Source organism: Hemiscyllium ocellatum, chromosome 34 (assembly GCF_020745735.1).
Source record: "Hemiscyllium ocellatum isolate sHemOce1 chromosome 34, sHemOce1.pat.X.cur, whole genome shotgun sequence".
NCBI lineage: Eukaryota > Metazoa > Chordata > Chondrichthyes > Orectolobiformes > Hemiscylliidae > Hemiscyllium > Hemiscyllium ocellatum.
The window spans coordinates 32,143,820-32,161,925 of NC_083434.1; the positions used below are offsets into that span (position 1 = coordinate 32,143,820).

Genomic DNA, 18,106 nt, shown 5'->3' on the forward strand with positions numbered 1-18,106 from the left:
CAGAGTCTCAGTTAGATATCACAGTGATGGACCCACTCCTCCAGAGCAAGTTACTTGAGAAGCTCTCCTTGGTTAAAACAGAAGCAGACAGGTTGTTTTTTTTTAAATTGCCTGTATTTCTGTGACCTTGAACTGCTCAGTATGGAGAAGAGTGAGTTAAAGTGTATCTTTAACCATGAATCATTTACAGAAGGGCACCAAACAGAACTGACCCTCCAAGGACTTCAGATTTGTAGATTGTATAGTAATTGCTGACGTGGGCCATGTTGGCTGAGACAATTCGATGTTCAAATGGAGCAGGTGGAGCAGGGCCATCATCTAGACCAGAAAAGACAAAAATATATAAGAGCATAAATACAATAAAATATGTTGGGGCCTGTGCAGCTGTATAAAGGAAAAGAAATTCATAGGACACTAGAAGATTGACATTGACTGCTCATTAATGGAGTACCAGCCAAAGATTGAAAGCAAAGACTAGTTGGAATTACAGGGATGAAAATGTCAAAACATATAATACATACTGAATAAAATGTGCCCATGGTAAATAACAACTGAACTATCCATAAGTCAACCACCTCGTAAAGCTAATGCTACAGGAACAAGAATGGTAGCTTCTGCATCAATTCCACATCAACCATCAGCCCTGATTTTAACCAGAATTTGAGATCAAGTGGACAGAGAACATGGTGTGTGCCAAAACCCTTTACCTCAACAACCCGAGTCTTGTTCTTCAATACTCTGTTAGGAATCATCAGCTGGCAAGTGGATGACCAGGACATTCAGAATGGCGAGTGGCTTCCAATCAGCACCAAATGTATCATCACCTTCAATGAGATAAATCTCAGGCAAGGGTTTGAAGGGTTTGTGGAAGGAAATGGAGACAGTGGCTGATGGAAGACCTAAACTTTCTTGGTCAGTCCTCCGTGAGGAGTGTTCCTGTTCCTCCTGGTCACACTCAGGAAATGGAAAAGTAAAAAGCTTACCTGCTGGTGCCATCTCTGGCTCTGGATTCTTTTTGTGATATCTTCAGTTAGCTGAGAAACCATGATAACTTCCCAATCAGGTTTCAAGTTAAAATTGCAGCAGAGCCCACTCATTATGTCATTTCATTATTTAATAAGAAAGGTAGAAACCAGGAAACTACATGTCTATCATTTTCGTGTCAACTTTTGGGAAGCTACTGGAATATGTGATGTTACATGGTTTCACATTTTTAACCTGAATGCTTAATTTATTTGAGTGTTTGATTCAAGTCACATCACAATTTAGTCTTTAGGTTGCAAATTTGTTGCTTGAATAAAATACCATGATTATTATTGTTATGATCATTAAGAAATGAATGATTCTGAATTTGAATAAAATTAAGCTATTCAGAAAAAATCAAGATGGGTTTGTCAAAGGTAATTCCAGTCCGACTAATTTGTTTTCCTTTTTTTGAGAAGGTCACTGATAAGGTTTTAGGCATAACTAGAGATGTTTATCCAGGATCCCTTTGACAAGGTTCTTGAAAGGGCATTCTTAACATAATTGACAGTGCATGAAAATTGGAGGGATGTTTGGATTTAGGATGGACATTGTTTGAGAGTTTACCAAATCACTGAAAGTTAGTGGGCAGGTGCGAAGAGCACATGAGATAGTTTAATGGTTTTTTTGGCCTTTATCTCAAATGGGATGGAATAGAAAAGGAAGGAACTTGTGAGTTAGTGTTAGCCATCCTTGGTCAGACCCCACCGAGGATTTTGAGTTCAATTTCAGGCATGGAGGTCAAGAAGGGTTTACTCATCTTGGTGGTATAGCACAGATTCTCCAAATTAATACCAAGGCTTGAAGGGCTAAGTTATGAGGCCAGGTTTCATAGATTCTGCTTATATTGCCCAGAGCTTAAAAAATTTACGGATGTATGTAAAATACTGATGTATGTAAAATACTGAAGAGATTCAATAGAGAATTATCTTGGATCAAACATCCAAGAACAAGATATCACAATCATACAGTTATAATGAAGCTGTTTGGGAGAGAAACACAAAAGCACATTTTTGTACTAATGGTGGATATCTAGAATTACCGTTCTAAGAAAGGTTATGGTCAACTGAGCTTTACAAAATGAAGATGGGCAGATTTTTACTGTAAAAGAACATAATGGGAAGGAATGAAAAGTAGGTACAGTCATTGGAAGTTAACATCAATCATGATCTAATTAATTAAATAAGGTGCTGAACAATTTAAACATGCTCCTAAATATTGGTTACTGCTGGGTAGCTGGGGTTAAAATCATCACTGATGGCAGGGTATTCCTTAATCGCAACACCTAACAATTAACTTGATTTGTTTCACTGCTGTATAACTGGATTCTTTTATGGATTCAGTCAAAGGTCTCATTTTAACTTCAAGCATTTTTTGCCTTACTCTGTCCAATATTCCAATGAAAATTATAGATCAGACTATTTCCAACTTGATAATTAGCAATGAACTGAGATAGCTCTAATTCATTTCTTTTAAGTAGTTGGTCAAGACAGCTAAATACAAACAGTAGGAATGGTGGAAGACGGAAGTGAAATGTGATTCTGGGGACAGAGGAACTCAACAAGGTCAGGCTGAGGGGTCTGCGTAAGAAGAGAAGAACAAGATCAGAGTTAACAGAACAACTAAGTTGAAGTGAGCAGGAGAAAGGGATGAAATGGCTAAATAACTCAAAAGAAATATTTAGGGAACTGAAGGTGAATGAATTAAAAATGTGAAAATTTCCTACCTGTGTTATGTCCTAGATGTAGTGAAATTATCAACAGCTTTATGAGGAACAGTTTACTGTTTCACTCTACCTCATCCAGAAGTAGCTCCCTAAGATCAAGTGTTTGCTTACAGTAGTTTGTAACCCAATACTTAATATTTTAGAAACTATTCAGAGCTTAATTAATATAAAGGTGATAATACAACAAAAGGTAAAAATCTGAAGCAAAAACTGAAGATGCTGGAAATAAGTCAATCAGCATCTGTGAGGAGCAAAGTGCAACTACCTAGAAGTGGTAATGGCTGTTTTTTTGACTTTGCATCAATTTGATTTTCATATTCAATTTGCACTCCATAAGTTTTGCGTCAATGTAAGTCTGCAACTGCTTTACACTAGTGCTAGCCTTGTTCTGTGAATGCTGTAAGATGCTCAGAAAAGTAGCTGCTTATACATAACATAAAACCGCACTGATTTCCTTCTCCTGTGAATCTGGGAAATGCATATGCGCAGGGGAGGAATATTGGGCCTATCCATTTAGCTGCAATCTAGTGTAAATACAGACTGAAACCAGAGTTAGAACCAAACTTGACTTTGGACTGAAGAGCAGAAAGTCTCCTGATAGAAGCTGGTCTTGTTGTCCATCAGTTTAATGTCAGGTCAGGCTTTGATAACTGATTTACATTCCAGTATTTGGCATTGGGTCTGATACATATTTGATCTTATTAAAATCTTAGAACAACAAGATGTAAGCTGGTATCTACTTGCCAATCACAATGTGTGGACACTCCTTGGTTGCTTGGTTAATTTCCTTCTGGCTAGCAGTGGATGTTGCACTGCTCAGACATGAGGCTGGTTCAGTTGTGTCTTCCTGGCTGCAGCCTTTTTCCTCCACTCTGCTTTTCTTGTTGTCATCATTCAGTGAACTTTCCCCAGTCCCTCTTCTTTTATTGATGGGACTCAGATCTTTGACTGCATGTGGCTCAGTCTCCTGGGATGTTCCTTCCTCAGATTCTGCTGCAGCTGCTAATAAAGCTTCAGCTTCTCTTTCGCTATCTTCATATCTTTCAAAAGTAACAAAGTTATAAAGGTTTTTTTTTTCAAAAGCAAAGGCACACTATGTAAATCCTAATATTTGGTCTCAAATTCTAGAGTGAGACTTGAACCCACAGACGATAACTTCAAAGTTAAGAGAACTACCAAGAGAGACTCAGCTGATACTTAGTGGTTAGAATATTTGCATTTTTTAACTAAATAAGACAAAGTGTTCACTTGCAATTTTGTTTATTTTCAAAGTTCAATTCATTTATGGTTTCAAAATAACACACATTAAGATGAAGAAAGACACTTCATCTCTCAATATTTCTTTGTTTCTCTCAGTCACCACCCTGTCTCTGTCTCTTATTTTCTCCTCTCTCTCATCTTTCCAAAGTTTCTCCTTGTCTCAAAGACATCAATAATTAGAGCGGTTAAAGAATTAATTTACTTTTGATGTTGTGAAATGTGTAAATAAAACATTGTTTAAAACCTTACTTAAGACATTAAAACTTTGAAGTTCAAGGAGCTAAAATGAGAAACCTATCCAAAAAGTCACCTAAGTAATTCAAATCATTTGTCAAGAAATCATAATCATGAAATATTTACATGTGATTATTCCATTATTCAGTGTTTATTAATTTATAAATGGTTTTCCTGTCATATACGGACATATTGTTACTCATTGGCAATATGCTGGGAGATATGAGAGCAGAACAAATGGTGTGGGGTGGTATCAGGGGACATCCCCCACATTTTGTCATCACCATACATTTCTGCCAGCTGTGGGCAAGTTGAAGGTTAGCTGTCCACTTGGAGCCCATTTGAGCCATTTAAATGTCTAGCTAGGAGTCTCATCCCACTTCCACAGGCATTATTACCCATACTCAGCAGCTTGCATGCTGTCATATGGGAAGACTGTCCAGCAAAAGCTGTTTGACCTGAACATCTCTTCTCCCTCTTTGATAACCTCTTGACCATTGAGATATTCTTCTCTCACAGCTGCAACCTCAGCATTGGCCACCACTGGTGGTTGTGCTACAATGGCTGCTTAGCTACTGATCCTTTCATTTGGGCCAGCGGGTCTTTGACGTGGCCAGTCATCTTAATGGGTCACTGCAGTGACGTCAGTGGCGAGTTAATTGGTCACCAAGGGCGAATATGTCTCCTGGGATGCACTACCTACTGTAAGCCACTTCAGGCCCCAGTGAGGGAACTTCAGCTGTTTCAGCTCAACATTTTTACCACTTTTTTTGAAGACTGCACAACTCCCAGTGGCACTGGCTAGTGAGGTTAGGCAGAGTAAGGTAACACAAGTGAATTCATGAAGGAAGAAATGGTGCAGGAGGGAGTGCTTCAGATTCCTGTGGCACAGGAGGGACCCTGTACCAGATGGATAGGTCACACTCCAAGGGGCTAGGACCAACGTCCTTGTGCAGAGGCTAGTTGTGCTGTGGATCAATGTTTAATCTGAATGACAGGGGAAAGAGAAATTGGATGAAGCTTCAGCGATTACTGGGAGAGGCAAACTATTATAACAAAGAGTGATTCAGAGATAGGGTCAGACAGGGACGCAACAGAAAGGCGACTCATGTGGTTTGGAGTATAATTGTGCAAATGTAAGAGCATAGTAAAAATGATGAAGGAGTGACTTATTACCTTATATAAAAACTAAGGTCACCATAGTCTTACCAGACCATAGTGCAGCTCTCTCGAATGAAACTGGTGATGATTTAACCTGAGAGTCAAACATCTCAGGTGAGGGTAAGACGATGAGAAGGAGAATCCTTCATGGTAACTCAACTGGTGCAGGAATTGAACTGCATTACAAACCAGCTGTTCAGCCAACTGAGCTAACCAATCCCCATTCCTGAAGAAGGGCTTATGCCCGAAACGTCGATTCTCCTGCTCCTCGGATGTTGCCTGACCTGCTGCGCTTTTCCAGCACCACACTTATCAACTCTGGTCTCCAGCATCTGCAGTCCTCACTTTCTCCTAACCAATCCCCAGGCAATGACAAAGATCTGGCACAAACAAAGGGAAATTTACTATTTCTGGCAATGTATTCAGAAGAAACAAAGAAGAACCATAAGGAACGGCTATGGCAATACTGATCAAATATATTGCTGCAGCCCAGGTAAGGCCATGATGTGCTTGAGAATCAGAGACAGACTCCATTTAAGCAGAACTCAGGAAACGTGTGACCAAATACTGCAGTAAGAAGGAGATAATAAAGCATATTTTGCAGATGAATTTCAACAAGATACAAGAACAACAGAGTCATGATAAGAGGAAACTCAGATATTCTAACATAGACCAGCAAATAACAGTATAAAGGGCAATATGGAGAAAGAATTCCTGAAATAGACACATGAACTTTCTTAAACAATGTTTATAACCCAAGAGGAACAGATGCATTGTGGGATTAATCCTGGAGAATGAAGTAGTGCAAGCAGGAGTAGCTTAAGTGAAGGAACATTTTGGAAAGAATGATCACAATATTATTAGGTTTAAAGTAATAATAGAAAAGGGCAAGGAACAATCAAAAGTAAACATACTCAACTGCAAAGAGGTTTATTTCAGAGTTGAAAAGGGATCTGGCCGAGATACACTGGAAACAAGGAGTGATTAATAGAAATCCATCATAGAGAGATCATTTAGGCATAGACTGGAAACATTCCCTCAAAGGAGAAAGCAACAATGTCCAAAACTAGAGCTCTCTAGATAATTAAAGTGCAAAGATTGAAATGAAACAATAAAAGGAATCTCACACATGTGTGAAAGTAGATGAGAAGTAACATAAAATGGAAACTAAAGTCTTTTATAAACATAGATATAATAAAAGAATAGTTAAAGAAAGGATAGATATGATTGGGGAACATGATGGAAGTCTTATTGTGAAGATACAGCACATGGCTAAGGCCTAGTGTGGGAACCACCAGACTTTTTCCTGTATAATAATAATGCGGGCTTGGGTAGATAGGCTATCATTTTAAAACTTAGAGGTTACACAAAACAGAAGATCAGTAGATAGTGAGGTAGAGAGTAACAGTCCTCAGGAGGCCAAAACTGGTGACATGAATAGAAACCTGCAGAGTGAAACTTAATAAAGAAATGTAATATGATGCATTTTGAAAGGAATTATGAGCTGACAAAACAGGAGAATAGAAATAGAAAAACAAAGAACAGTATCATCAAGTCGCACATTATCCTGACATGGACTTGTATCACTGTTCCTCCTTTATCACGATATCAAAATCATGGTACTCCCTACCTAACTGCATTCTATAAGGGCTGAATCAGTTAACAAAGCTATCTCACCGTCTTAGGGTCAATTATTTATGGGCAATACATGTTGGACTTGCAGTGATAACCACACTCAAGAAAACATAATTTTATAAAAAATGAAAGCAGTTTAAAAAGATTTTAAAAGTTTTAAAAATCCAAAGATGTGCAGGTCAGGTGCTTTGGCCATGCTAAATTATCCTGTAGTGTCCAGGTATGTGCAAGTTAGTCAGGGTGTCTCTTGGGTTATGGGGATAGGATAAGGAGATGTTGTTTGGATGGGATGCTCTTCAGAGGGTAGGTGTGGATTTGATGGGCCAAGTGGCTTCTTTCCCCACTATAGATATTCTATGATTCTCGAAGCTACTGTTTAGGACATTTGAAAACACTCAACCAATAAGCAGCAGCTAACAAAAGCTCACAATGAAATAGGAAACTAATGAAGCTTCTCTAAATAATTTTGAAAATCATTTCAGATAATATATTTCTTATCTTCCTAAGGAAAAATAGTACTTGCAATAAAGAAGACATTTCAGAAATATTTTTTGAATATGCAATGCCTCAATAACAATCTCTGATGGAAGCATTGTACCCCTCAAAGAATCCTGAGGCTAGAATTCATGATGCATTCAAGATACATCATTTTCACTAAAGAGGTAGCTGTGTAGAACTAATCATATGCATCTGTGTCTACAATGACTAGAGTTAATTTATGATTGATACCCAGTTTAGTAATTAATGGAGCATGCCAGGAACAGCTATTACTAAGGCTGCTTCCTCTTCTGCAACCGTGCATGAATGGAAAATTACCAAAGGCTAAACCTGTCAGTGAAACAATTTTGATGTGCAGTGAAAATAAATGGTATTGTAGCAGATTTGCATAAAATATTTCAACAATATTATAATGTGTCTGTGCTCTCCTTGGATCGCAAGACTGAAACAAGAATACAATATACAAGATCTAAGAGGTGATTTCTTTTAGCACATCATATTAAACAGGCAGCAAATGAAATGTTTCACTTGAAAACTCTGAACCTTAGGTGTGATTTTCCTTTCCCTGACAAGGGAAAATAATTGAGTGTGTCAGAGAAATACTCACCCTCTTCTAGCAGTCATCTGTGAGAGAAGGATCAGGGGGCGCACTTCTTGACCCACTACCAATGTAGATTTGAATATAGATTTCTCCAGCTTCCTCATTTCCCCTACCCCAACCTTATCTCAGTCCCAACCCTCGGATTCAGCACCGCCCTCTTGACCTGCAATCTTCTTCCCGACCTCTCCGCCCCCACCCCCTCTCTGGCCTACCACCCTCACCCTCCTTCCACTTATCATATTCCCAATACCCCTCCCCCAAATTCCCTCCCCCCTACCTTTTATCTCAGCCCGCTTGGTACACCAGCCTCATTCCTGAAAAAGGGCTTATGCTTGAAACATCAATTCTCCTGCTCCTCGGATGCTGCCTGGCCTGCTGTGTTTTTCCAGCACCACATTTTTCAACTCTGGTACTCCAGCATCTGCAGTCCTCACTTTCGCCTAGTTGATCTTAACCCACTACCAAGTAAGGTCCCTAAGAGGTCAATTAATGGTCACTTAAGGGCCTCGACTTGTCACCTCCCTGATTACCTACTCAAGCGGGTGACAAGTGAGACTACTTCCTGCCTGGGGAATCACACCAACCTGCTTATCAGGAAAGCTTCCAAATGCCTCAATTTCTGGGCAATCCAAGCCTTACAACCCTTCACTCCCTCAACACACCCCCTGTAACAACCATCCTGTGATCTGAGGATAGAGGAAAGATTCACCTCCTGACTGCCAGATCCCCTGTGTAATGCACCTTGACTAGAGGCCTTTGTGACCCAGAATTTCCTCAAGCACTTCAATAAGGCTCAGATGCACACCCATGAAAACCATCAGCTTCTCATGAGCTGAATGGCGCACAATAGTTTGAGTTTTCTTGGGAGAGAAGGTGATGCATTAGTTACCACTGATCACATTTGCACCCAAGCTTGAAAAAGGGAAATCTGTGCCCTGAGTTTCAGACACATTTTATAATGTACATCAAATTATCAGAAAGGCTGCATTTTCTTCAGCTATTTGCCTCCAAGCAAGAAAATAGTTATTATCAAGAGACAGTTTTGAAAGGACTGTTTTGTCCTTGAAGTTGTAAAGGGATTTTGAAAAATGATCCTGAACTTAAAGTCATTTATTTAAGTATAGCCTTTGTGCAACATTGAACACTGTTCACAGAAACTTTAAAAAGAAAACTACAAATTAGTTGAATTTTCTTCTTAGTTTTTTTATTGTGTTGTAGCTCACTATTTAAACCTATTCTCTAAATAGATGAGTCAGAGGATGTAGTAATTACTCTATATTCAGTGTTACCTATTAACTTGTCTCTCTGTGATATATAAGGGTACAAATTTATTTCCCTATCTGGTTGAGGGTCAAAAAGTTATTTTCCTAGAAAAAAAGTAAAAAGCATTTAATTCCTTTCTTCTAAATAGAGCCCACAATGACTTGTTCTCAAATTCTCTCAGTAGAGATACATTATGCTTAATAAAACTTAGTGTTAGTTACATCTGAACAATCATCAATGTATGAAGATAACATCAGTGGTGATCAGCTATCTTAATTATTTTACCCTCATTGAGCCATCAGTTGAAAACAATTAGATTTTGTTAACCTGTTTCCAGAATGAAGCAAAACATTCTGTATATGAGAAGTACTTCTTTCCAATTAGATAAGAGTCTGAGAGCTATCTGAAACTTAGAGATTATTATTTGAATAGCTGGAAATTGAAAGAGGAAAATGTACAACAAGACCTAAGTGTCCTTGTGCTTCAGTCACTCTAAAACATGTAGGTACAGCAGGCAGCAAAGAAGGCAAACTGCATGCTGGTCCTCATAGTGAGAGGATCTAAATACAGGAACAAAGACGTTTTACTGCAATTATACAGGGCATTGGTGATTCCGCATCTGTAATGTTGTGTGCAGTTTCCTTATCTAAGGAAGGATGATCTTGCTATATAGGGAGTGCAGAGAAGGCTTGGATTTACCAATTCATTTCTGGGATGGCAGATCAAATGAGGAGAGATGACTTGATTCGGATTATGTTACCTGGAGTTCAGAAGAATGATGGGGGATCTCATAGAAACCTATAGAATTCTAACAGGACAGGTTAGATGTAGGAAGGATGTTCCCAATGGTGGCGGATACCAGAATCCATGGATCACAGTTTAAGGATAGGGGATAAACCTTTAAGATTGACATAAGGAGACATTTCTTCACCCAGGAAGTGGTGAGCCTGTGGAATTCACTATTGGTTGAAGCCAAAACATTATATGTTTTGAAGAAGGTGATAGATACAGCTTTTGTGGTGAAAAGGATCAAGGGATAAGTGGGGGAAGTTGGGATTAGGGTTTTAAGCTTAATGATCAACCATGATTATATTGAATGGGCAGAATAGGCTCAAGGAGTCGAATGGCCTATTGCTGCTCCTATATTCTATGTTTCTATACCATGGTCTCCTTTTGGAAATGGCTTTATTCCTGGTTTGAGGAACCAGGTCTTTACTTTCTCATCTTAAAAATATGGAATGTTTCTTTCCAGTTAAGGAAAAATTTATGGAGAAATATCTCAACATGAAAGTAAAACGTCCCTTTCAGAGTATCTTGCTCCACTAATGATATTGGTCTGGTTGTGAGATTTTACAATTCTTTCAAATTATTCACTGGAAATATCATTTTTTAAAATATACATGCTAATAGATAACTGGATATAAGAAAGCCTCTTACCTGTTTAGCAAGACTGTGCAATTTCTGCCATGACAAACAATTTCCTGATCCTCAGGTAGTTCATCTACCTGTGACACTCTGTCCTTCACTTTGGATCTCTCAGCAATGGTAAACTCTGAGTTTGTGTTTTCAAGACTGGTGCCCTTGACCTCTTCATTGCTTCCATCATCTTTTATGCACTCGTTTTCTGTTTCTTCATTTTCTTCATTTATTACATTCTCCTTTCTTCCTTCTGACTCTGATTCACTCATTAATTCTTTATTAATATTTCCATTATCCTCCTTTGTTCGCACATTTTCCAGGGACCTATTGTCTACAATTTTGTCATACATAACATTGTTCTTCTCTGTCCTTTCATCATTTTGTCTGTTGATCCCTGTTTGGGTTTCTGCACGGCTAAAACTCTTCCAAGGCTTAATGTCACATTGTTCCTTTACTGCTGTGTCTTCCTTATTTTCATTACCACCATAACTGTCTAAAATAGCTTCAGTAATCTCTGGAGCTATAACTGAGGAGGTACCTTCTGCCGAGCTGGTAGATTGAGGCTCAAAGACACCTATGTCTTTCTCAAATGGCTTTCCTTTTAGTTTTGCAACATTTTTGTGTTTTGCCTGGCTTCTGATATTGTTCGGATCCTCAAAGAGACTTGTGTTGTTCGCATTTTCTTTATTTAACTTGTCGATCTTTTGATCACGGAAAATATCTCCATCCTCCTGATCAAATATTGCTAGGAAAACAAGACAGAGAAATTAAACCGAATATTCTTTGCGTGTGCACTGTACTGCACTAACAAGACTTTTTTTTGCATACCTGTTGAATCTGGAGGCTTTTTCTTCTGTTGGGATTTAATTTCTTCAATATTTAAATGTTGCTTTCCTTTCACATCACCAGACTGCTGATCTTTCACCTGCACAACAGGAGGAGGTAATTAAATTTCATGTACACTTTACAGTAGACCTTAGAATTGCAAGATTCCTAAATTTTCTCACATGGTAATCCATTTTGATCTTTGGCAAGTAAGTTAAATCTCTAAAACCTGAAGCAGAAGAAAGAATGGGGTTTGATGCCACGACTGAGTTTGGGTTCAAGACTGACTAGATAATAAGAAGGTAAAGTCAAGAACTTTGATCAGGCTTCAAAGTAACACTATTTATTACATGTAAGTACTTAACACATGATAATCAGAGATATGCCACATTCTGATCTTATAATTAGCTAGGTAAGGACTGATCTTCCTTTGTGTGTTCATGATCGTGTGCTCTTAAGATGTTGTAAAGTTCTAGTGTAGCACAGTGTAGTTTTGTGTGGGATAGTGTCATGGTCCATTCTAATTCCATCCATGTTGTCTTATTTATGCTCAGTAATGTGCAGCACCATGACATCATCACAAGGTTGCTCCAGGCTCCTAAAGTTCTTAGTCAGCTATTTTGCCTGAATTTTGTATTCATCAAGGTGACAGGTGTTGCGATACACTGCAGCCAATTTTTGGCAATAAAATTCAGCACAAAGCAATGCAGATTATATAGACAGTAACAATTCCTTTTACCTAACAATATCCATCTAAATTAAGCACAGCAAAGCATCTATTAACATATCAGCCTATGTTTTTCACTTTCATACATCAATTATTAAATGTAGGAAAATGTATTTAGCAACAAGTAATGGTGAACATACTTATATTGCGTTCTCTTCCCAACCCGAGCGTGAATGTCTGTTTTTCATTCATCATGTGATATGGGCATTGCTGGTTAGGCCAGTATTTATTGCCCATGCCTTATTACCCCGGAGAGGATGATCATGAGCTGCTTTCTGAACTACTGCAGCCCTTGAAGTGTAGGTAGACTCATGATACCGTTAGGGATTTCCAGGATTTTGACCCAGTGACAATGAAGGAACAGTAATACAATTCCAAATCATAATAGTGTGTACTGGAGGCAAACAGTTGGAATTTGCAATATGTTCCCAGGCACTGTTGCCCTTGTCCTAATAAAGTAGTGTCAGTCATTTCTGGTGCCGTCACTGAGGAATGAATTCAGAATGTTTTAAATTATATAAATTGAGAGGAAAAACAGGATTTGGAGAACACTGCTGGGGAACATAATATAGCAGAAATTAAATATAATAATTATAATGACTAAGTGTCTCTTGTGGCTAAAAAGGCAAGGTTAAATTAAAGATGGGGATTAAGTCTTTTCACTGACTGCTAGAAGCAACAGATATAGAATGCTTGAAAAATATGTGGATAATTGAAAGTTTATGTAAGGAAAATTTGATTTCACACTAACTAAAGAAGGTTTATGCCAAGAAATGGGAATGAATTTAATATGCAGGGCTTTAGATTGTTGAGAAAATATTGTTATAATAGAAAAGAGGACAGAAGGCACTAGAGACAATATCTTGGGGGATTTTAAAGGTTAAAGGATTTGGCTAGACGTAAAAACTCTCAGAGTTGGGTCAACAACAGGATTGCAAAAGTTTCTGAAGGCAGGTAAAGACAAGTTTTTGTTGTAATTACAGGTAGTTCCAACCATCAATTATTAACTAGGAATGTGCAAATGGAAGTTAGATGATCAAAGCTAAACTGTCAATTGTGATACAGACCACACCTTGGTACTAGGGTAGGTGCTGCAGGAGCAGACTGACACTGGGGGCCAGGAAATATGGCTCAGTGCCATTCAGGTGGATTTTTGCTGCTTTAACACTGAGTACCATTTACAACAGGGATTTTAGACTGGAGTAAAATTGCCAAGCTCAGCAAAAAAAGACCAAGAAACTTCAGTTAAGTGTTATTGTGCATGCAAACAAATCCACTCATAATTTTCCATCTGCTTCTAGAAGTTATTCAAGCTGGGTACTCCCTTCGATCACAAGAATATATATACACAGAGCAGTGAAGTAACTCCACAGAGGCTGGTAGCCTGTATCCAAGTCACCTTTTCTTTATACGTGGAAAGTCCTTGATGCTGATTCAGCTCCCTCAGAGCCAGCTCTCAGAGTGAACAGGATGTCTGACCCGCCTGTTTTTATCTGTCAGCCAGAGCTCCGTGATTGGGGCTGTTAACCTGGATTAGTTCATTACAATCATTACATTTCTCTCCTCTGAGTCCAAAGACATAGGCCAGTTCATATGTTTTTATAGCCCCTCGTGGAGGCTTTTAACACGGGTCAGGTTCGTCCTACTCTGCCTCTGTTACAGATGGCGCGTAATACACATCTGTTCATCTCTTGTACCCTGAGAGTTTCGGAAGAAATTTATTCTCTTCTTCAAGTGGCAAAGGCATTGAGGCGGTGACATCCGCCATGTCCATCTCATATTCTGAGGTATCCTCAGCGCTTGATGGAGAGGGAGAACCCTCGGGTTCCGTCATCCTTTCCGACTGTTCTGAGGAGCCGAACATGGTTTGCAACTGCCTGGTTTGTGAGTTCACCACTTTCATATGGTCCACGTGCTTGCTCAGTACTGTCTCAACTACGCGAACTTTAAACGTCTCTGGACCTGACCGCACGTTGGCAATGCTTCAAACCCATGCAAGGTCACCTCCGTGGTTCCTGCACCAAACTTTGCCCCCTCAAGTAAATGGTCTCTCTCCCTTAGCAGAGTCTTGTGACTTGCACTGACATTCCTCGTGCCATTTAATCGTCTCCCCCTGCCAGCACAGGGAAGATCAGATTTAACCTGGAGCAGAGTCTTCTCTCCATCAACAATTCTGCTGGAGCTATCCCTATAAATGCATGAGGGATGGTCCTATAATCGAATGGATACCAGGGTGGTTTGGTGTTGGCTGTTTTATCACTTCCCTAAAAACTATGGCTTGCCTGCGTGACCATTTTCAAGGCTGACTCTCCTTTCAGAAGTCAATGCAAAAGTGCCTGGATGGATGCTAGGTTACTTTTGAACTTTCTGTAATAATTCACCAGCTCAAGACCAAAGCTCTAGTACAGACATGGGAACAGGGGCACATTTGATTACCTCTCACTTTATCTTCCCGGTCTTGTCGATTCTGTAGCCCAAGTAGGTCACCTGGGGTCCCTTCTAAGGCGGAAGCCCACCTGTTTAAAACGTCTAAGGCCTATGACTAATTTCTCTAAGTGCGCCTTATTGGTCTTCCCTGTTAGTATTTCATCATCTAGATAAATGGCAACCAGGGATAGACCTTGCAAAACGTTCTCCATCGTCAGCTGAAAAATTGCACAGGCTGACAATACTCAAATGGCAGTATTGTTGCAAACTCTTATGAGTATTAATTGTAGTATACAGATGAGAATCCTCATTGAAGTGCAATTACAAGTACATACGGCTCATGTCCAGCTTCGTGAAGGATAGCCCCACAACTAGCTTTACACATAAATCCTCTATTCAAGGCATTGGGTATATACCCAACTGCGAAAAGCAGTTAACCGTTTGTTTAAAATATCCACAAAGGCAAACTGACCAGTCAGGCTTCGCAATCAGTATGACCGGTGCTGCCTGTTCCATAAACGGGATTGGTTTCACAATTCTTTTGCTTTCCAGTCTCCTGATTTCAGCCTCGACTTTTGCCTGAAAGCCAAATGGCACTGGGCGGGCCTTGCAGAATCATGGAATTACTTTCTGGTCAACATGTAACATGGGCTTGGCTCCTTTGATAGTCCCTAGACGTTCCTGAAAAACTTATTGATATTTAATTATCAGCCAGCCATTTTGGAATCAAAACATTTTGAATCAATCTACTTCTCTCGAGAGACTGGAATCAAAGTTGTATCCTTACTCTGTAGCACAAATAGGTCAATCGGGGTCCCTTCTAAGGCATATACCCACCTGTGGAAAGTGAAGGGATCATGAAACTAGTCCAGTTTATGGAACAGGTAGCACTGGTCATACTGATTGTTCCCCAGTAAATGTTCTCAGTCTAGCCAAGATATTGTGCAAACTTAAAGACTGGAATTCAGAGCAAATTTTGTTCAGGACTGATTCTGCGATCACTAAAATGGTTGCACTGGTATCGACCTCCATTGGAACCAGGTGACCATTTAACCAGATGTTTTATTTTGATTGGTTCTGATTTGGATATTGCTAAGCAATTTAACTGTCCCAACCCAAATGTAGGTAGGCTTTCCAGGGTGTGCAATTTCCTGGATACTGACCTATTAATTCTCTTACTCAATTTAGATCTAAGTAGTCGTTTTAGCTGTCTCATGCCTGCATACCAGCAGCAACTACAATGACTTGCCTGCCTGGGATTCTGAAGAAAGTTTTAACTGTTTGGCCAAGGCATGGCATTATTTAGGGGTTTGCTATGGGCTGAACAAGAGTCTCTCTGTTCAGGATATGTCCTGAGCGAGGTTATGCAACTGCCTTCACTCAGGTGGTGTTCGTGAAGATCAGTCGGACTGGTGAGGGTGCCCACTTCCATCGGACACTGCAATTCATATGCTCCACTTGACACATTTTCCAATGATAAAGTTAGTTGTAGTGCCTGTTTGAAGTCCAGGTGGGTTTTAGGTGCTTGTGCATGGTTACATCATTAATCCCACATACCAACTGGTCTCTCCGCATCTCACTTATAGTTGAAACAAAATCACATGCCTCAGCCAGTGACTTTAACCTAGTCAAAAATCCTGAGACATATTCCCCTGGTTCTTGAACTGCCGAGTAAAAATGATAGTATCTCAGAATGAGAGGAGGCTTGGGGTCATAATATTCATCAATTAGTCAACTCTTAAAAGGTTTTCATATCTGGCGCTCAGGGAAAGTTAGGCTCGTAGTAACCGAGAAAGCTGTGGGTCCACAAACTGTCAGAAGAATTACTCATTGCTTTTCGCCTGCCCCAATGTCATTTGCTTGGAAAAATAACACGTTCTTTCTACATGTGGGGTCCAGTCTTCAAAGGTAGGACCAAACGAGTCAAGCTTCCCAAATAATGGCATGATGCTAGAAATGCTTACCCAACTCAAAGAGGACTGACGTGAGCAAATTTCTTCAGGAGCATGCTTTACTTGCGTCACCACTAAATTAACATCACAGAGGTCAGTATCCCATTACCAACACACCCTTTATTTAAATATGGAAGGTCCCTGACACTGATCCAGCTTACTCACAGCCAGCTCTCAGAGTGTCAGGTTGTCTCACACTCCTATTTGTAACTGCCAGATTAATAGCCCCAATCAGGGAACTCATATTCTACAAGGTCCACTTGGCTGGACTTGTTACAATCACTCCAAGCATTATAACAAGAATGATTCCACCCCCCCCCCCCACCCACGTGCAAGATAAAAGGGAAAAAAAAGATAAATTAGAGCTCTGCAGTCATGATAGAACAAAATTATGAGCTGACTTACTATTAAATTATACAATGTATTAAATAGTATTCATACAATGAATCTACTACATAACTATAAGTTCAGTAGAATAAAACCACGGATGCTAAAATAGATATTAGGTAATATCTTTATTCAAAAGATGATAACTGTTTAAATGAGCTACAGATATGGTCATAGAATCAAATTAATTAAGGTTTGGTAAGTTTAAATACAACAGGGACAAACTATAATTGCCTAAATAGACTGTTCTTGTTCTGCACATCATTACACTGTAGTGAGAAAACAATGGATCTGCCCCAGGTTATGTAATTACTTGTGGTTCCGAACAATATTTAGTGGTTTATAGAGTTGGCACTTACAGCTGCACTGGATAAGTATTCCAACTGCAGTATAAACTGCCAGTCATAATCTGGGTATCTACGCCCTTCATTGACACAATCTGGAGATGAAGAAGGAAGCACCTCTAAAATATTGATCATCCTATAATTAACTAACAAGTAATGATATCAAAGTCAGAACTATCCCTTAGCAGTTTAACCATCTACATTCATTCTAAAAGTTCTTACTGAAATTTAGGACTGAATTGTATTACAATTTTGGTGAATTTCATGAAGGGTTCCTCTTCATGAGCCTTAGCGAGATTTTATGCATTTTTCAGGAACTCAAGAAACGTTACCTATCCCAGCCTCTCTGGCCCCCACTCAGTTCATTTCCCCTCTCACAAGAGTTTTAAATACCCACCACTGCTGGGACTTATTGGGAATCCCAGGACTGGTGCCACATTTAAAATGCCGTTGTGCATAAGGTCAAGCACAATCAGTCCAAAGCTGTCCTGCACAGTTTGTGTGAAATACCCAAGCCATGGCAGACAGAAAGAAATTGGCACCCTGCTTTGCCAACAGATTCTTGGAAGTCATGGTGGATGGGATGGTACATCTTCCATTAGGTGGTCTTCTTCAATTAGGTCG

The 18,106-nt window shown here is 39.5% G+C and overlaps 1 protein-coding gene across 1 annotated transcript in view; it reads right to left on the bottom strand.

The window, feature by feature from the left end:
* Positions 1-18,106, bottom strand: part of mylk4b (myosin light chain kinase family, member 4b) — a 62,081-nt gene that overhangs the window by 36,795 nt on the left and 7,180 nt on the right. Inside the window, exons 2-5 of the mRNA XM_060850097.1 lie at positions 11,649-11,745; positions 10,839-11,565; positions 3,494-3,789; positions 213-318 (exon numbers count right to left, since the gene is read on the bottom strand). Of these exons, the coding sequence (XP_060706080.1) occupies positions 213-318; positions 3,494-3,789; positions 10,839-11,565; positions 11,649-11,745 (1,226 nt within the window). The remainder of the gene's footprint in view (positions 1-212; positions 319-3,493; positions 3,790-10,838; positions 11,566-11,648; positions 11,746-18,106) is intronic.